This window comes from Salvia splendens, chromosome 15 (assembly GCF_004379255.2).
Source record: "Salvia splendens isolate huo1 chromosome 15, SspV2, whole genome shotgun sequence".
Classification (NCBI taxonomy): domain Eukaryota; kingdom Viridiplantae; phylum Streptophyta; class Magnoliopsida; order Lamiales; family Lamiaceae; genus Salvia; species Salvia splendens.
The window spans coordinates 4,636,316-4,653,566 of NC_056046.1; the positions used below are offsets into that span (position 1 = coordinate 4,636,316).

General features: G+C 35.8%; 1 protein-coding gene across 3 annotated transcripts; it reads right to left on the reverse strand.

Moving 5' to 3' along the window:
• Positions 1 to 271: 271 nt before the first annotated feature.
• On the reverse strand, positions 272 to 15,632 carry LOC121768274 (sister chromatid cohesion protein SCC2-like). Of its 3 annotated transcripts, none has more exons than XM_042164709.1 (28): positions 15,243 to 15,632; positions 12,529 to 12,638; positions 12,031 to 12,167; positions 11,847 to 11,940; positions 11,443 to 11,699; positions 10,337 to 10,444; positions 10,111 to 10,216; positions 9,463 to 9,556; positions 9,160 to 9,346; positions 8,622 to 9,050; positions 8,025 to 8,554; positions 7,733 to 7,943; positions 7,604 to 7,654; positions 7,297 to 7,455; positions 7,054 to 7,221; positions 6,364 to 6,663; positions 5,704 to 5,856; positions 5,102 to 5,271; positions 4,437 to 4,545; positions 3,744 to 3,911; positions 3,557 to 3,661; positions 3,260 to 3,475; positions 2,885 to 3,018; positions 2,519 to 2,812; positions 2,076 to 2,445; positions 1,549 to 1,641; positions 1,356 to 1,481; positions 272 to 863 (listed from the first exon to the last, which is right to left on the reverse strand). In XM_042164709.1, the coding sequence occupies exons 1-28, from the start codon at positions 15,485 to 15,487 to the stop codon at positions 627 to 629; spliced, it is 5,361 nt and encodes a 1,786-aa protein (XP_042020643.1). In that variant the 5' UTR covers positions 15,488 to 15,632; the 3' UTR covers positions 272 to 626. The 3 variants fall into 3 exon arrangements, with proteins under 3 accessions (XP_042020643.1, XP_042020642.1, XP_042020645.1); XM_042164708.1 differs by having other exon boundaries at positions 3,260 to 3,490; positions 15,243 to 15,631; XM_042164711.1 differs by having other exon boundaries at positions 3,260 to 3,490; positions 12,031 to 12,175; positions 15,243 to 15,257.
• Positions 15,633 to 17,251: the final 1,619 nt, after the last annotated feature.

The following is a 17,251-nucleotide window of genomic DNA, read 5'->3' on the forward strand; positions in this document are numbered from 1 at the left end:
AATACTTCAATCATGTTTTCTTTATATTTCTCATACTTTACCAATTTCACATTAAAACTATTCCCGTATGTGAGGTACCTATTTTATGGGACAGAAGAAAGGAGTATATATTCGAATAGAGGGAAACTTTGCTCTATTAGAGAATAGGGAAACTTGAGTATCCACTCCAGTCTCCACTTGATTTGTTTGACTTTGCTATGATATCTAACTTGTTCTGTATAGTGTAAATAATTTTCGATAGGAATACCAATGCTACAAGTACACACGATTCTGAATCAGGAGCCCAAGATTATTTTACTATTCAAAACAACTAAAAAATGAGTATTACATAAAAACAAATGATAAAGGGAGATGACTTCATTACGAGATGATATCAACATAATGTACAACTGCCATCGCCCTAAACAAACAAAAATTTCCCCGTGTTCCCTAGAGATAAGAGTAACAAATTTCAATTTCCCTATTCTATAGTAATATTCTTCTTGTAGTAACAAAATAACTACTATGAACAGATTAACACTAATTATGATCAATAGCAGGGCTGTTTTCAATCTAGGGAACTACTAAATTTTCGCTTCCACTCCCATTCTATGAGCTGTACATGTTAGCTTTTACCTGTTAAGTACTTACAACTGTTGTCGCTGCCTCGTTCTCATGTAACTACCTCTCTTGCCGGCGCTCTTGTTCATCCTGGCCACACTGTTACCCCAATCTTCATCATCATAGCCATCTTCATCATCCATATCTGCCATTCGGACAGCCTTCCCTCGTCTTGCGCTCGTGGAGGGTGGCCGTTTCCTCTTGATGTTTGCTGAGTAGGTTGAATAGTCAACTGTGTCTTCTCTTAAGGCATTCTTGAATTCCTGAGAAGAAAACAATTTATTTTAAAAGCCATTTGTTAAGTATAAACAATTTACTAAACAGAGTTGTGAGAAAAATACAAAACCAAAAATCCGCTGATCAAAAACTTACTTACTTGCTATATTGCCTATGATTAATATAAAACCAAAAATCCGCAATGTAATAGGAGTACATTATTATATATACATCGATTCTACTAATATTCACAGATCGCATCTATATGTAATACTGTAACTTCATTAATATTATCATTGCAATGCATATCTATATATTCCCTATTGTTAAGTATAGGAATTTATACCACAATTAACAAAAATATAAAGCTGGAGAAAATTGGAAACCTAATAATGGAGGAGTTTCGACATTCAGAAATAAGTCCAATAACGTATTCTACATTAAGGAGCCCATGATAATGACGGACACAATGCATGATCATGTGTTTGACAATCATGGTTAGACAAGTCACAAAAGTATACCATGAGAACTTAAATCACCTGATATCTCCGCATGACGTCTTCGTAGGTGTTGGGAGGGTCAATGTTAATATCACTGATAGTGAATGGAATATTCTGCCGTCCTAAACTTTCGCCTGGTTTAACCGGTTCATTAGGAGAAAATGCCTAATAAAAAATAAGACTGAGTAAATTATTTTCATCCAAATAAGAATCTGAAGAAAGCACAAATTACCTGGCATCGGATATCATCTAGGCCATAAACAATCTTCAAGTGCCTCTTGAGCTTTAGAAGCAGTTGCAGTGCACCAGCTGCTAGAAAGCTGGCCTGAGAAACCCATAGTCAAGTTAAGCTACTTGAAGAACATAATCGTTCAATAAAAGCATCCCCACAATATTCTAATTCAACAAATGAGCAGAATGCTAGAGATGATAAATTGGTAATCAAGTGTGATCAAATGTGGGACAGATGAGACCTATTTTACTATTCCGAAATAATTAACTATTGCACTTGTTGCTACTATGATGTCCTGAACGAGGGAATATATATTACACCAAATAGAGGGATTAATCAAGCTTCCTATGCTGATCTCTCCCATAGCCTTTTCTCCAACCAAATAGGAATAAAGTCTGATAAACATTAAACACTACTCTATTTCTCACAATTATGAATATTTTTCCTTGTACACATTAAGAAGTAGCTGGATAGGACAATTGCAACAAATCATTTCCTGGAAACTCACTGGTTAAACTGAAACGTACCTGGATTTTCTGAAAATCACTTGCAGAGATGGTATAGGGATCTCTCGAGGGTATGGGGTTTGCATTTGGATCCCTACATGATTCTTCCCCATAAAGATGATTCGGTAACTCCATGGGTAGTGTCGGGTTCCCCTCAGTTTCCATGTTTCTTTCACTACCAGGGTTTGTAGTGCTATCCAGTTGAGAGGCTTGCACCATCCCATTCCCATTGGTTTTATGAACATTTCCTTGTAATAAATGCAAAAAGTCCTTAATGTTTGATTCTACTGCCCCTGAGCTAACTTGTACCACTCGGTTTATAGTATAGATCAAATAAAGAGGTTCATCAGGTAATGTGAAAGGTAGTAGAGCAAGAATCTCAGTGCAATACCTGCAAAAGAGGGAAAATCTCAGAAAACAAAAATTAAAAGTGGTACCAACTTAGGTAGGCTGACGGTGCTTACATTAGAAACGGTATCACAGAATCACTGCAGGTCGGTGTTTCAAATTTGTGCACAATGGAGGACATGAATCTGTTTCTTGAAACACGATTTCCACGAATGAGCTTATAGATTCGAGCAACACCATGCCGTGCAAATGTTGAAGACCCAACATCTCCTTTTCCCTTAATATTGTTAAATAATTTGGCTGGGGACTTATTATTGGACATTTCAGGGAGATCTCCACTCATGGTACGAATGAAAATAAATGACAAATGAAGTCCATCACCAAGACGGCTTTCGCAGAAAGCAGGATACCTGAATCATCACACTATTTAGTTTGTGTAAGGACGTCTAGAGAAAATACTAATGTTACAGAGAATAACCCACTTCTCATTCATATTCATCAAGAGATGATGAGACAACTTTGCATTTACTTCCTCCGGATCTGTTTCAAGTGCAATGAGATACGGTACACAAGTAATAGGATGTACAAGACCTTGGCGCAGCACAATTTCAACAATCTGGAATCAGAAAAATGCAATCAGTAATCAAATAAATATTAGGAGAGCTCCGAAATAATAGCCATTTATTTTGCACATAACTTTGTAGACCAAACAGAGTAATAACTTCAGCTGTGGTTAGCCTATCAGGTCAACGAGCAGTTGGTCATCATAATGTCATATTTATTCAAAATTATTCGCCAACAAGAAGTTCAAAACCTTATGACTACCAGCTAGACAGGGCACATTGTTTGGCAAATACCTTGAGAGCAGCTTGACGGACATGTTCATTTGCATCCAGACATCTTGCTAAGATGCTATTCCAATATAGCTGAACTATACCACCACAAATGTTAGTATCGCCAGCACCGGCAGCAACGGGGACACTGGTACCATCAGCAGATGGATTATTATCATCATTGCTAGCTTTATCTTTCTCCATTCGGCTTTCCGCATCCAGAAGATACTCATACATGTTCTGTAATGATTGCATCTGACAAAGAATGCAATGAGCATAATGCATAGAGAGAACACGTGCATAGCTGACACAAGATAGTACCTTCAGACGAGCATCAGCACAGGTGGACAGAGTTGCCTCCAAAATTTTACCGACATCCTTTTGCAACATACATTCAGGACAAGCAATAAAAACATAACCTAAAGCCTGCAGAATTAATACAACTAAAAGTCAAATTTAAAAATTTGTAAGGCAAGAGAATCTCAAAAGGCGGGTACTATGCTAATACCTGTAATGCCCGAACTTTAATAATGAAGTCTTCAGCCTGAAGATACTTTTTGAATAAGTTGATATTGCTTGCTACATCCATGTTTCTTGGGTTGAAAGCAGACATATCCAACATTGGGCTACCATAGCGTATCAACAACCCAAGACAAAACAGAGATCTACCTACTTGCTGAAATGAAAGGTATACACCACTTAAAACTTAATTTTTTCAGCAAAATGGAAATATTATGAAAAATGAAACATTGTAAGTTTGTAACTGAACGGAAACTAAATACGTTTAAACTAATATCCTACTCCATTAGACAGCAACAGAGAGCATTATTAAAATAGACTACTTGATTGATTTTAAAAAAGGTCTCATCTAGGAATGACATGCAAAGGAAGAGAAAAAACAAGCATAAGATTACAGTTATCCAGCAGCATTAAGCAGTTGCAGTGCAGGATATCTTAATCTGTGGGCAAAGAAATAATTCCTCAACCCAAATTTGCAGTCTGAATATAGAAAAAGGTTACAATATGCTCAACTGATAGAAGATTACAGGAAGAAATGCTGCCTCTAAAGAGCAAAACACACTTATTTTTCAAATTGAAAGGACAAAAAAAATAGTTTTGTATAATCACTAAATACATGTCAAACAGTAGACAAGAGCGAGCCAAGAACCATAATAGTGAAATTTCTAAGAAGATTACTAACCTGCTTGTTATCAAACCCCAATGCATCCAGACGTTTGTAGAACAACTGGATAAGATACTGAATAACACTTGCACCTTTTCCTGATACTTTCCCCACAGAGCATAAACATCTACAGAACACAATATACAGATGAGCTAGTCATGAGCAAAAGAGACTCCGAAATTGACAAATCTTAGGATGGCACTAAAGGAAAACAAACGAGGGCTTGATATGAAGTTGACAAATCTTAGGATGGCACGAAATTGAGTGAATGTTGTATGGGAAGGCATCAGAAATCTACCATCAAATGATGGTATTTGAGAAGACCATAAAAGTTGGAGAATAAATATCTGACTGACCTCCATGAGGAATAAGAGAGTTCCCTTTGAGAGAGATCATGAAGAAAGCTATAAGAAATTTAAGAATGCAAAAAAAAGCAACATAAAATAACTTATAAGGAAAATGCAAAAAGTGGCAACCTTCTCACAATATGGATTGGGGATATAAGATAGTAAATGAAAATCAATCCTAGTTATAAAAAAATCCTTAAATCTCAGTTCATAATAAAAAAAAATTATGCGGTTCTTGCGAAAGCATATTCACAAAAGTAGGACATAATTATTTAATCAAATGCATTGCTTAAAAACAGATGAAACTAACTAGTATAAGAAAAGTATGCACATTACTTTATGCAAGCGTGGACAACTGTCAGGAAAGAGTGCCGGACTATCATTTGTTTCAGGTCTTGTTCAAGTTCCTCCGCAACAGTCTCAGGAAGTTTCCGCAATAATGGCAAGACAGAATCAATTATAAACAATATGCTCTCCAGCATCTGAGCAGCCACTCGATTGTCAGACTGTAAGGGGAGAAGGAAAGGGTCACTGAACTTCATATCAAACTTTTGAAAACCTAATCCCACGTGAGAGTTCAACAAGAAGATCAAACAACCAAGACATAGTAAGTGACATTCTAAGTATCATGAATGCTTCAACAAATGAAGCAATCCATGAGCACCAACACCACAATCTAATATTTATATCGTTAAAAAGGCTTGCATGCACAATCACATCATTGCAACTACTATACAAGTCAGCAATAAATCCTTATTCAAACTTTTTTATCAAAAAAACATGCCAATGTAGAATCATAGTCATAACTGACAAGCTATTTTGGCAGAATCCACGCTCATACATGAAACTACAAGAGTATATGACTAGACACATAGAACGGCTACAAGAATAATGTATTGTGGGAAATTAGTTTAGCCTAAAAATAGAACTCATTTAACCTGACTCTTCAAATATGGTTGTAGTGTGATAATAAACTGTGAAGGGTCAGAGGCTGGTGCACATAATGTAGGATCCACCAGACAGAATGAATGCAGTAGAAGAATATATGGAAGCATGCGGACTTCTCCTTCCTCACTGTTTGTCTCAGCAACCTGGAATACAACAGTATTGTTATATGATTTGATGTGCACTTACGCAAGTTTCAGTTCAAGAATAGGGAATTCAAACAACTAATGCACAAGGTCACCAAGTGCATGCACAACATTATTTAGTGTGTCAACTGATAGTTAGTGTCAAGGGAATTAATAGTGCCATAAGAAATTAAGCTTTCAGACAAGGCCAACATAGACTTTCGGGAAAATCACTCTTGTCATATTGTGCAGCAGTGAATGAGAAGTAAGTAGGACCACTCCGAGCAACCAAACACAGTTTAATTTCATTGACTTTCATATTTCCCTACTATGGTGGCTTCAAAAAAAACTTTTAAATGTTCCATTTCAATTATATAATTCAACGAGTTGGACAAACTGAGTTAATGGTCTTCACAGAGATACACTACAAGTCCAGGGACCACAAAGCAATGATAAGGGCTGAAGTACTTTTTGTATAAGGAACAAAAGTGTGTTACATCAAGGAAGCACGTTCTGTTAAACCAATACCTGCAATGCTTTTTCCAGCAGACACTTGCACATTAGCTCACAGCGCCTGCGTACGGATGAAAGTAATACAGGGTTTATCCCAGCAGCTTTAGCAGATTGGGGAAAGAAATCAAGAACTAAGATTCTTTTAATGACAATAGCAAGGGGTTGGTGACTGGACATCCTTCTCAAAGTCTCAGCAACCTGTTCTGTCTTCTTAGTCACTTCTAGAGGAACCGAACTGTTATCTTTGAAAGTACGGTTTTGCCAACCAGAAGGCTCCTCGAACCAAAACTCATAAAATGTCTTGCAGACCAGGTCCTGCAGGAGGATCATACTAGTATCATACAAACCCTTTGAGTAAAATTATTCTATCCTAAGGTGTAAAAAAAAGCAACACTGAACTAACGTAAACTACACAAACAACAGCACATAAATTAGAAAACCACTGTTCAAAAGTAATAAGCTTTTTGGTGGATATTGTCTATTCTTCAAGTAATTTTAGCACATCCTCCATTTAGCACATATATATATAGGGAGTATTATATACTCGCTACAAAACAAATATGCATGCCAATTCCATGATTCCATCAGGTAGTATGCTAAATACACAAGTAAAATTAATAGCATAAGTATTCATCAGATAAAAAACATATAATTTATACAGTAAAGCCCTGGGCTTGAAAATAATTATGCACTTGAATTCAGTACCTGTATGCTGGATTCTTCATCATTGATACGAGAAATTATCGCCACAAAAGCAGTGGTGCTCTGTGAAAAGTCAGTGGAGGAGGTACACATATCCTTGATAATTTTAATAGCTCGTTTTCGGACACTTACTCCAGTATCCTTAATCCTCTCTGCTACCTTCTCAAAATACTAGAAGAAGAACCAGGGAGTTAGAGCACAAAAGCACACAAAAAAGCATGAAATATGCATAAGCATCCAAAGTACCTTTATACCAACATCAGGATGTGAAGCAATGTGCTTTCCAACAAGCTCAAGTGCTGCTTCTCTTACTGATATAGCAGAGTCACAAAACCTCCCTTCAACTGCCGTTTGCACAAGCTTGTTACCCAAAACCTCGGGATCTGCTTCTACGATAATACTAACCTGTTACGATTGAGGAGTAATACAGAAGAAAGATGAGTCTCTTATGAAAAAAAACCTATTCCATATATACTCCAGGACAGATTCAACCATAGAAGAAAACAGGAAAGGAGGAAAGGAGAGTAGCTAATGCTAGTTATTCATGACATACCGCTCGCATTGCCTTAGCACGAATCACTGGTGAGTTCTCCCTCAGGCTGGCCTGGTAATAGGATCATATAGAAATAACTAATCAGTCTCAGACTCCTAAATAATCTAAGCAAGAAGCAGTTTCACCCACCAAAAGCACTTGAAGTATCTTGTCAAATCCTCTAGCAAACGAACTCTTTTGACCCAATGCCAAAGTAATTTTTTTCACTGAATCCCTTGTCAGAAGAGAAGAAAAAGAAAACGAGTCTCGCAGAATTTCCCTAGATTTCATCCTTGCGAGGAAGTAGAGGAACTTTTGAGGAGAAGCAGGATCATCTTTATACCAAAGACAAAGATAAAACCTGCAAGTTAATATTGCACAAAGTTATGGCACATAAAAATATTCAATTTTATAAATAAAAAAAATTGCTTTAGCAACGGACCAGCGCATAAAGAGGTTTAGTTCATCTGCAGACCCTGCATCCTGCAAATAATTTAGGAGCATTTGTTGAACAATCTCCTGTTTTGTTACTGAGGATGAAGCTCGGGAAGATTTTTTGGAAATACGATTTTGTTTCTGGTCATCCTTGGATTCGGACTCGCAATGCGTTTTTAACACAAGAAGTTGTTTCTCGCATAAGCAAACCTGACAATCAAAGGTTCGAGAAGAAGCATCCTGCTCTCTTCCTCCTATACAATCAAGATGGAATGGCCTATGACAGCCTTGACATTCGAGACTAGACCTTTCAGCAGTTGAATCCAAACAAATAGCACAGACATCTCTCAGATAGCTAGGGTCACTATTTTCACTATCCATCAAGACCTGTACGATCCAAAACTTTTCATTCCTACACACTACCGCATCATGTTTTAACCTTGCAGCAATTGTACCGAGAAGGTCAATGGCCATTGTTCTGGCAGAAATATCTTTTGATTTTGGCCCAGCATTCTGAAGTAGTAATACACACAGAACCTGCACAAACATTCTGTAAATATTGACAGTCATGTGATCAATTCATAAATCCACTTTGAAAAAGTACCTCTAGAATAGGAGCTGAAGCTGGATACTCCGGTAAGTTCAGAGTAGTGAGCAAATCCATCACAAGATTTTCCATCATTGACTTCAATTCAGATGCATCCTGATTTTTTGTGCTTGTATACCGCTGAAGAATTCGACTCCAAAAGAGGCAGCATGACTCTGTAACTGCCTCATGACATTTAGAGGGGTAATCAGCATCAATAGAAATGTCCAGTGAAGGATTTCCAGGAGTTAGCCTCACGACTTCAGGAAGATTTGCACAATGATGAATAATTTGAATCAATAGAGCAGTGACTAACTGAATCTGCCTTTGTTCTTCATCCGGAAGATGATAAGTTCTTGGTACTCTTTTAGAGAGTGGCAGCTTTAGAAGTATTTGAATAGTTTCATCCATCATATATGTCCGATGCTGAGTGTACATATAATAAATCTGCACATCAAATTTGGAAGAAGAAAAAAAGTCCAGATCAGTACAAGAAAGCAAGTACGAGGTTTCAGATGCAAACAGACTCAGAAACAAGGTGTGCAAACTTCATTACCCCACCAATTAAACTGATTACTTTCAGCTGCAAAAGCTGGATATTATCCACCAAAAGTGTCTGTAAACTAGTCCGCACAAGTTGCAGAATGCAACTATCTGATAAGCGTTCTATCAACAACAGCTGCTTGAGATAACTGACAATGGTACACAATTTCTGAACAATAATGTTTACTGTACCAGACATCCTGCCAAAATTTGAGGTACCACAAAGAAAGAAGAAAAAATATTAGAAAGTACGTACAAATAAAAACCCTGAATAATCAAAGCATTGTATTGGAAATAAAATCACGCTACACAGTACCGGTTTGTTGTTGATTTTCTAACTCTTACACTCTTAGAAATTCGCCTCTTCTTACTGCTAGAGCCAAAATCCTCAGCATCATCATCTTCCTCATCTGATAATAAAAAATAAGCAATCATATCACATTAAGGACTAAGGTTTTGTTTATTCCAGAACTACTCAAATTAAATTTTTTTTCCCACTCTTTCTTCCATTTTATCCTCACATCAAACTTCTTTTTCAGAAGAACACAGACAAATAGGGAATCATATGACATCAACGACAAACAAAACTATGTTTATTCTAGAATTAATCATTATTTCTCACTCTTTCATTTATACATAGCCAAACACATGTCCTCCATGGTTTTATCACTGATGTAATATCACATCAAACTTCTCTCATAATATCTCAGATCATAACCAAACTTAATATGAAAATTTTCATTTCCTCTTCTAGAGCAAACATATGTTTGTAATAAAAATTTGAGAACCAAATTGGCAAGCATGCTCCACTTGGAGAATGTAAGACCTGACAGCATGAAACTACGAGGAAAACATTTACAGAGAAGTGACTACACTTCGACAAATCCACACATAATAAAACAGTAATAATGACTTCAGATTAATAAAATTAAAAGCAATTCGCAGAGAAAGCAGCATCACGTACCATCCAAATTATAATTGGGTTTGTGTAGGGCCCGATATGCTGGATCACATGCAAACATAACATCCAAAATTTGATGTCTTGAAAAATCCAAGATCCTTTCAATATACTGATACCAAGTACACCATAATTACAAACAATTGATACCGATAAACCTGCAGAGCTTCTGCCCACAATTTATGCCTACATAAAGCATTAAAATATATTTTCTCATAGATAATGAGAATACCTCTTCCTTGTAAATCTGTTTAGGCATGCCATCATGAGCCATAATAACTAAAGCTGCATGAATTGACTCCAGAGCACAATAAAGGGATGATACCACCTCAGCATCCAACTAGAATTTCAAAGAACAACATGTAAATGATGTGTATTAGGGTGGAATACAATGATGCGTATTAGGGTGGAATATAATGATGTCTATTAGGGTGGCATATAATATGACTGGGTTCAGCAAAAATCATCCTCGACTGTCTAGCAAATGGAATACCCATTAACCCATGTCAGCCTTGCAAGTTGCAACAACATCTAGAAAGTAATAAACCATAAAAATTGGAAAAGCCCTTACCTCAAGAGATTCAGAAGCACACATGCACTAACAATCGATTATATAGCCCAAGAGGGAGTGGAAAAAACAAGCATATGAGATCAAATAATAATACAATTTCAAGTGTAGCAGTCCAATTTTGTGAAACATATGATCTCATTATCAGTGCTTCTATAACAATTAAGAAATTAACTTTAACAATATATGCATAACAGTTAACCAAGAGATTGAGATCAAAATAACTCCAATCCTAGTCACAGCCTTGTGTGAACACTGAACAGCCTCAAGAAAAGTTTCCAATAACTAATGTTAGAGTTAGAGGTGAAAGTTATTAGTATATCTTCGAATTAAGTGTCTTTAAAAAATATTTTATATGCATCATCATCCAATTGCTACTCAGAAACCACAAACAATTGCAAGTAACAATAAATCTAGTTTGTGAGTCGGCTAGTTGTATTTCTGCCGGCTACCAAATATTTGCAAAGTAAAAAATTAACTTCTCAAAATTAAAATGAGCAAAAATAGGATGCAGCCAAATCAAACATTTGCTGTGTCTTTAAGGTATTGGTAGCTTTCACACCTTAAAACAGTTACCTGGTCATCAACTACAGAGATGCCTAACGACAATACGACATAACAGATTTATTTCTGTTAGTACTAAGCAATTTTTTCCCGAAAGTATCACATGCACTAAAACTAGGGGAACAACCCAAGAAAACTATTTGTAGAAAAACCTGCAAGTAACAAGCATATGCAGAAAATGAATGTACATTGGTATAGGAAGTTACCTTCTCACAATCATCTATTGAAAGTCCTTCTGCTCGATGAATCTGGCGATCTAAAACTTTTAAAATCCTTGAAAGAGTGTCAGCTGGAACTATGTGGAGTAAATTCTTAGATCGAATGGACATGATTTCATTGACTAGAGCTTTAAGATCAGATTGGGTCAATGATTGCCATTCTGTTTCTTCTCTGTCATCAGAAGGAATTTCTGCTCTGTTACATATGTCCTCCAACCATTCACAAAATCCCCCTACAGCTGCATCTGATGAAGCACAGTAAATTCAACCCCACAAATCATGAAGGAGGGAAAGAAAGCAAGAAAAATAGAAGTAACAAAAATAAAAAGAGAAAACAAGATAAACCAACACGAACACGCATGTAGAAAGAGGGTGGGGGCAGAAAGTAAAACCTTGACCCTCACGGGAATCGGGACAAGGAGCTGACGGTATGTCAGCTTTTGTTCTCTTTTTCACTTTTGGTTTTCGGGAAGAGTTAATAATATCCTGTAATTCGAGTTAAATTATCAGCCATAGGAAGAGACAGTATATCAGTTTAACTGAAAGTACAACATTTTCCCGTGGAAAGTGACTAACATTATTAGCATTGTGATCTTGCTGATAATTGGTCGTCCCTAATGAGTCAGTTGGCACTTGATTTATGGCAGGCATGCTCCGCTCAAAGGACTTTGATTGGGTCAAATTACCTCGATTTGTTGACTCCATACCAGGACCTGAGAAACTTGAACAGAGAGACGGATTAGATAAAAAGTTCTTGTGGGTGATGCAGAAAATTCTTAATTCGGTAACATGCAAGGTTGAGCTGGTATCGACTATAGACCACAAGCATATTTAACGATGACATAATTGCGAGGAGTAGTTAGGAAAACAAAAAACAAAATTGATATCAGAACTAGCCTAGTCCAAGTGATGGTCAAAATATAAGAAATCAACATTTATTCAATTAAGTCAAACCCAAGCATGTTCAAGTCCAGCCAGCATAAGTATCTGCTTTGATACTTGTGAGGATATGATAAAGTTGAAATCTTATACACATAAAAAGAATATTGGAAAGCCAATGATGGACCAGTTTACCTGGAGAGACATATTGAAGTGATTCTGCCTCATGTCTCAAAACATCATTGGTTATATTTAACTTGCCCACATAACCATCTGGTTGAATGCTTTCTTCATTTTTAAGATTCCTACAAATGAAAACATGAAAACCCAAATATTATAATGCCAAATAAAACAGGCAATCTGATCCTAACTTTCTCATAAATTTCTCAGTTCACTTTAAAAAATCACTGGATACGCTTAATAAATTTTGGTACAGAAAAGCATATCAGAATATCAATCAGAAAAGACGCAATTGTTATTACTTATTTCAAGTTGAACCAATCTGAGCAACCTAATCGGTAAATATATATCAAAACAGTAAATATTGATTATTTTCTTTTAAAATATTTTTTTCTTGAAATATAAAATTTAGTTATTAAATATTCATTATTTTTTACGACAACTAAGCTGAATTCGATACTTAATATCCTAATCAATAATTAAAAGTATAAAATATAAGTTGTATATTAGTAATATTTCTGATCTAGTTTGCCAAATTCTTGGCCACGAGCAAATGAGTCAAGTAGTGCTGCCATGCTCAAATTGTATCTATTTTATGTTAACGAGTCCTACTAAAGGAGCCTTGACAAATTGAGATCTTCGCTCATTTGCGGCCTTTAGTTGCATGACAATTGGTTAAACATATCCAGGTGACCTAATGATGATATTTCTTATAATAAGTAAACAACGCTAGTCAATTGATCATTTATAGGTATTAGTAGGTGAATGCCAGCTTAATTATTATTAATTAATATGCCTCCTCCTTAATAAAAGCTAGCTGGTTTATACATCTTCCTTCCCCCCCCCCCCCCCAACGTGCAGAAAACTGAAAACCCCAGTAGTAACTTGGGCATCTCAACTAAATTATGTCTCAGGTGCGTTGAGAACTACCATCAATCCTTTTTCAGATTTTAAGTTTTAACTAAAGTACAATCTGAGCCTTCTCGAACTGACATGAGTTGTATTTTCAAATATTCAACATAAGTTACACGTGACCAAACATTTTCTATCTTGGCATTTAATGTCGCCCAACGACTACAATATATTATATCTAGTCCAACTCATTTTTAGAGCATCTGCCACTTATCAAGACCAGTAGTTTGCCCAACCACAAGCAGCAAAATCATTGACAGCTGGTGGGAGTTATAGATACCATATCATGGAAGAAAATATCCTATTTCGTGTTGTTATATGAGATAAAATAGTTTTATCCCATGATAGGAAACTGAGTGAGACTTGCAAAATCACCATTTTGCAGAATTTAGACAAGATAAAGTGTAATATCTATGATTACTTTTTTTAACCTTGCGAGCAGGTACTTGGCCAAGGAGAGAATTGTGTTTCATTCTTCGAATTATCTTAATGAGGAAAAAAATTTAATTAATTACATTAACTTACAGCCTGGGTATGCAATCTAGAAATGACAGCTATAGTTCATTGGCTTCTTGTCTGGATTTTCTTAGCAATCCAGACATATTTACTTTGACAATTATCAGTAACTTAATCAGTGTGAAACAAAATTTCAGTCATCCGAAGTTAATTACTCCCTCCGTCCCGCTTTAGCAGTCCCAATTACTTTTGAGCACTCGTTTCTTTGCCATTTCTGGTTTTGTGATACCTTTAACCAGCTATTTACAGAAAATTATTTTTAACAAAATGCCTAAAGAAAACTATACAAATTTCTCATTTATGGATATACAAATTTTGTTATAGTACAAAACTATACGTATTTTTATAACTGAAGCAGATTGCACTTGCTTGTCAGTATTGAGCACCCTTATAAATGAAGCACAACAGTTTCAAGCTATAATTAGTATATCTATTACTAAAATTTACAGGAAGATAATTAAGAATTCAAAAAGGAGTAGGAAAAAGCTACGTTTCCAGCTGTATGTTTTCATTTATGCGTACTCTAAGTGTCCGTTTGGTAGTTACGTTTCGCTTGGATAATGGGATTTATCCTAGCGCTACTTCCTGTTTGGTGTGCAAGTTCAATTATCTCTTGACACATGTTACTTTTCCGACCCGCCTTGTTTTTCATGTTTTGATTTGTTAAATAATCTACATTCAAAATCTAATCATGATCTAATTACATTACTTTATTGCCCCCAAGATTTCACATCTCCTATTATGATTTGAGATTTACTAGGGATATTTTATACAATTTCAATTAAGCTTAAAATACAAATTAATATACCAACTATAGATTTCAAATATCTGTTAATTTATCTAATATATAATTATATATCAAACACCAACTCATGTTAGTTTATTCACACAAGTTAACTTATCTTATTCATTAACTAACATGACAAATTCTAATCGGCTACCAAACGAGACCTAGGCGTGATAATAAGCCTAAAAATTCACATTTGATTTTGAGCACCTGATTCACAGCTTATACTCGTACTCAGTATTCAGAAATTCTACATAATAGGTGATGTGAATGCAGAATTGGTGATGGTTTTAAAATTGAAAAAGCAGAGGGGACGAAAAAAGTCAATTAGTTACATCCTGTGAAATTACTACTAAAACTGGCACAATTAAATGTCATTTCTGAAATTCCGACCATATAACTTGAACGCAAATAATTCCAAGCCGGAGCAAAAACCCAAACGTAACATTCAGTTCCACTAGAGCACCAAAAATCAGACACCATAAGGAAATTCGGCAGTAGGAAGCGAGCTTACAAGTAAGATACATCAGCATTGCGGAGGAGATCAGCTATCCTTCCCGCCACATCAGCGCCGCTAGCATTCCTCCTGGAAGCGCCGCCGCGGTTGTCGAATAGGCGAAGTTCCTGATCGCGCCCGCCGCAGAATACTGGGAGCGAGGGCAGCGGCAAGCACGGCGCAACCTCCGAGTGAACTGTGTTCGAGAGACTTATGCCCCTGTGGTGCCCCTCGAAACCACCTCCGCCGGCGGGATTTGACATCGAGAAGGAGAATTGAGCGGAGAAACTACCGATTGCTGATCAATTTGAGTTTGAATTACTTGGGGAAACAAGGTTTGCCGGTTTGCCCTAGAGAGAGAAATGGGGGGTGGAGAGAGAGTGGGCGAATGGCGGGGAAAGTTAATAGTACTATAAATTTTGGGGGTTTTTTAACAGTGAGTGTGTGTTTTTGCGCTGACAATTTATATGTCGTGGTAAAAAATTGAGGTCAAGGCGCTTTGTTACGGTCCACGTATGAATCAAATTTAGTTGAATATTCTGTGAGAATTTTGAATTTATTTGACCATCATTATATGCAAATTTTAATTTGTATATGAGATTCTGGATAGCTTTGGACATGTAATGCAAAGCATTGGATTTTTAAAAAATGGTAGTAGCAAGGCAGTGATCAAACATGATTCAAATAATAATTTGACTTTGTCTTACTATATAGGATTATTAATCATATTATTTATTCGTTTCTCTATGTATGTATAAACCAATTTCATCTATTAAGATTCAAAGTCAATTGGAAAAAAATGTTCTATCACAAGCTGGGGTGAACTATGTCATCCACTTTTAATTTCACTTATATTTATTTGAGTTGTATACTCGAATCTTATACATTCAATGACAATTGTTGTTGTTTCTATAATAAATTTTGGGAATTTTATGATATGGAAGCCATGTCTGAGCTCAATGTGGCGGAATACAATTTGTTCAACACCTTTGATTATTCGGTATTACATTTTCTTTTTGGGTTTGCACAAGTGTTTGATCACTTCTAATTACAAATGACTAAGCTTTTGGGTTTGCAACAAGTGTTTGATTAATGAACCTATAAATTTTAGAGTTATTATATTGAAGGTCAACTAATTAAATGGTATGTATAATTGGGTGAGAACCACCATTCAAACTCCAAATTAACTTCTTGGACTTTTAATATATCAAAATAAGAACAAAACGCTTCTTATTAACATAAACTTAAATACTAATTCATCTCCACGCTTATCACTATGTACGGCTCTTCATAAGTAAAACACGAATAAAGATGCATGTAATATTCTCTAACATAAACTTGGTATTAAGAAGCAAGATTACCAAACATAATCAATCTTGCAAAGTAACGTTCCTTATCCATCATTGATTGATAATATTACACATTTCAAAGACTAACTTAAAGTTTCAGATTATCGTTTACTTTGGCAATTACTTTGACAATTTATTAGTCTCACTCTAATTTAGGAGTTATTTTGGTGACTCACAATACTAAGTTGTAACAACCATGATTCATTTTCAATACTTTATATCTATAAATATGTATCATTTGCAAGATTCTACTTCGCTTCTTCGTTGTCTCCCCTCATTCCATCACAAATTTGCGGCAAAAATAAAAATTTGTTCACATCATAGAATTAATATTCTTTAACGGTCTACAGCCTAACAACACCTCATCAGTGATTCGAGTGCGGTGCGTGGGTGTCTATGAATTCACTAAACGTGGACAAACCAATGTAATCTCCTTGGAATGTGTGTTCCACGATCGGATGATATGCGTGTCGTTGCTTACCTTGTTAATATTTTTTAGTATTTATCTAAAACTAAAATCATTCATTGTTTATTTTTTCCATATGATTCAAGGCATGGTTCCAAGGAATTTACATAATACTTTCAATTTTTTGTCTGTAAATATGTATCATTTTCTAGCTTATAATTCATTCCTCATTGTCTTGTCCCATTGCATCACGAATTCTCTGCAAAATGAAG

Bases quoted from the DNA above. Each gene is read 5' to 3' on its own strand.
- LOC121768274 (XM_042164708.1), bottom strand. From the start codon at position 15,487: ATGTCAAATCCCGCCGGCGGAGGTGGTTTCGAGGGGCACCACAGGGGC. The intron at 9,347-9,462 runs GTACTGTGTAGC...AAATTTTGGCAG, and splicing joins AGAAAATCAACAACAAACCG to GATGTCTGGTACAGTAAACA. The intron at 1,642-2,075 runs GTACGTTTCAGT...TGGGTTTCTCAG, and splicing joins GTGATTTTCAGAAAATCCAG to GCCAGCTTTCTAGCAGCTGG.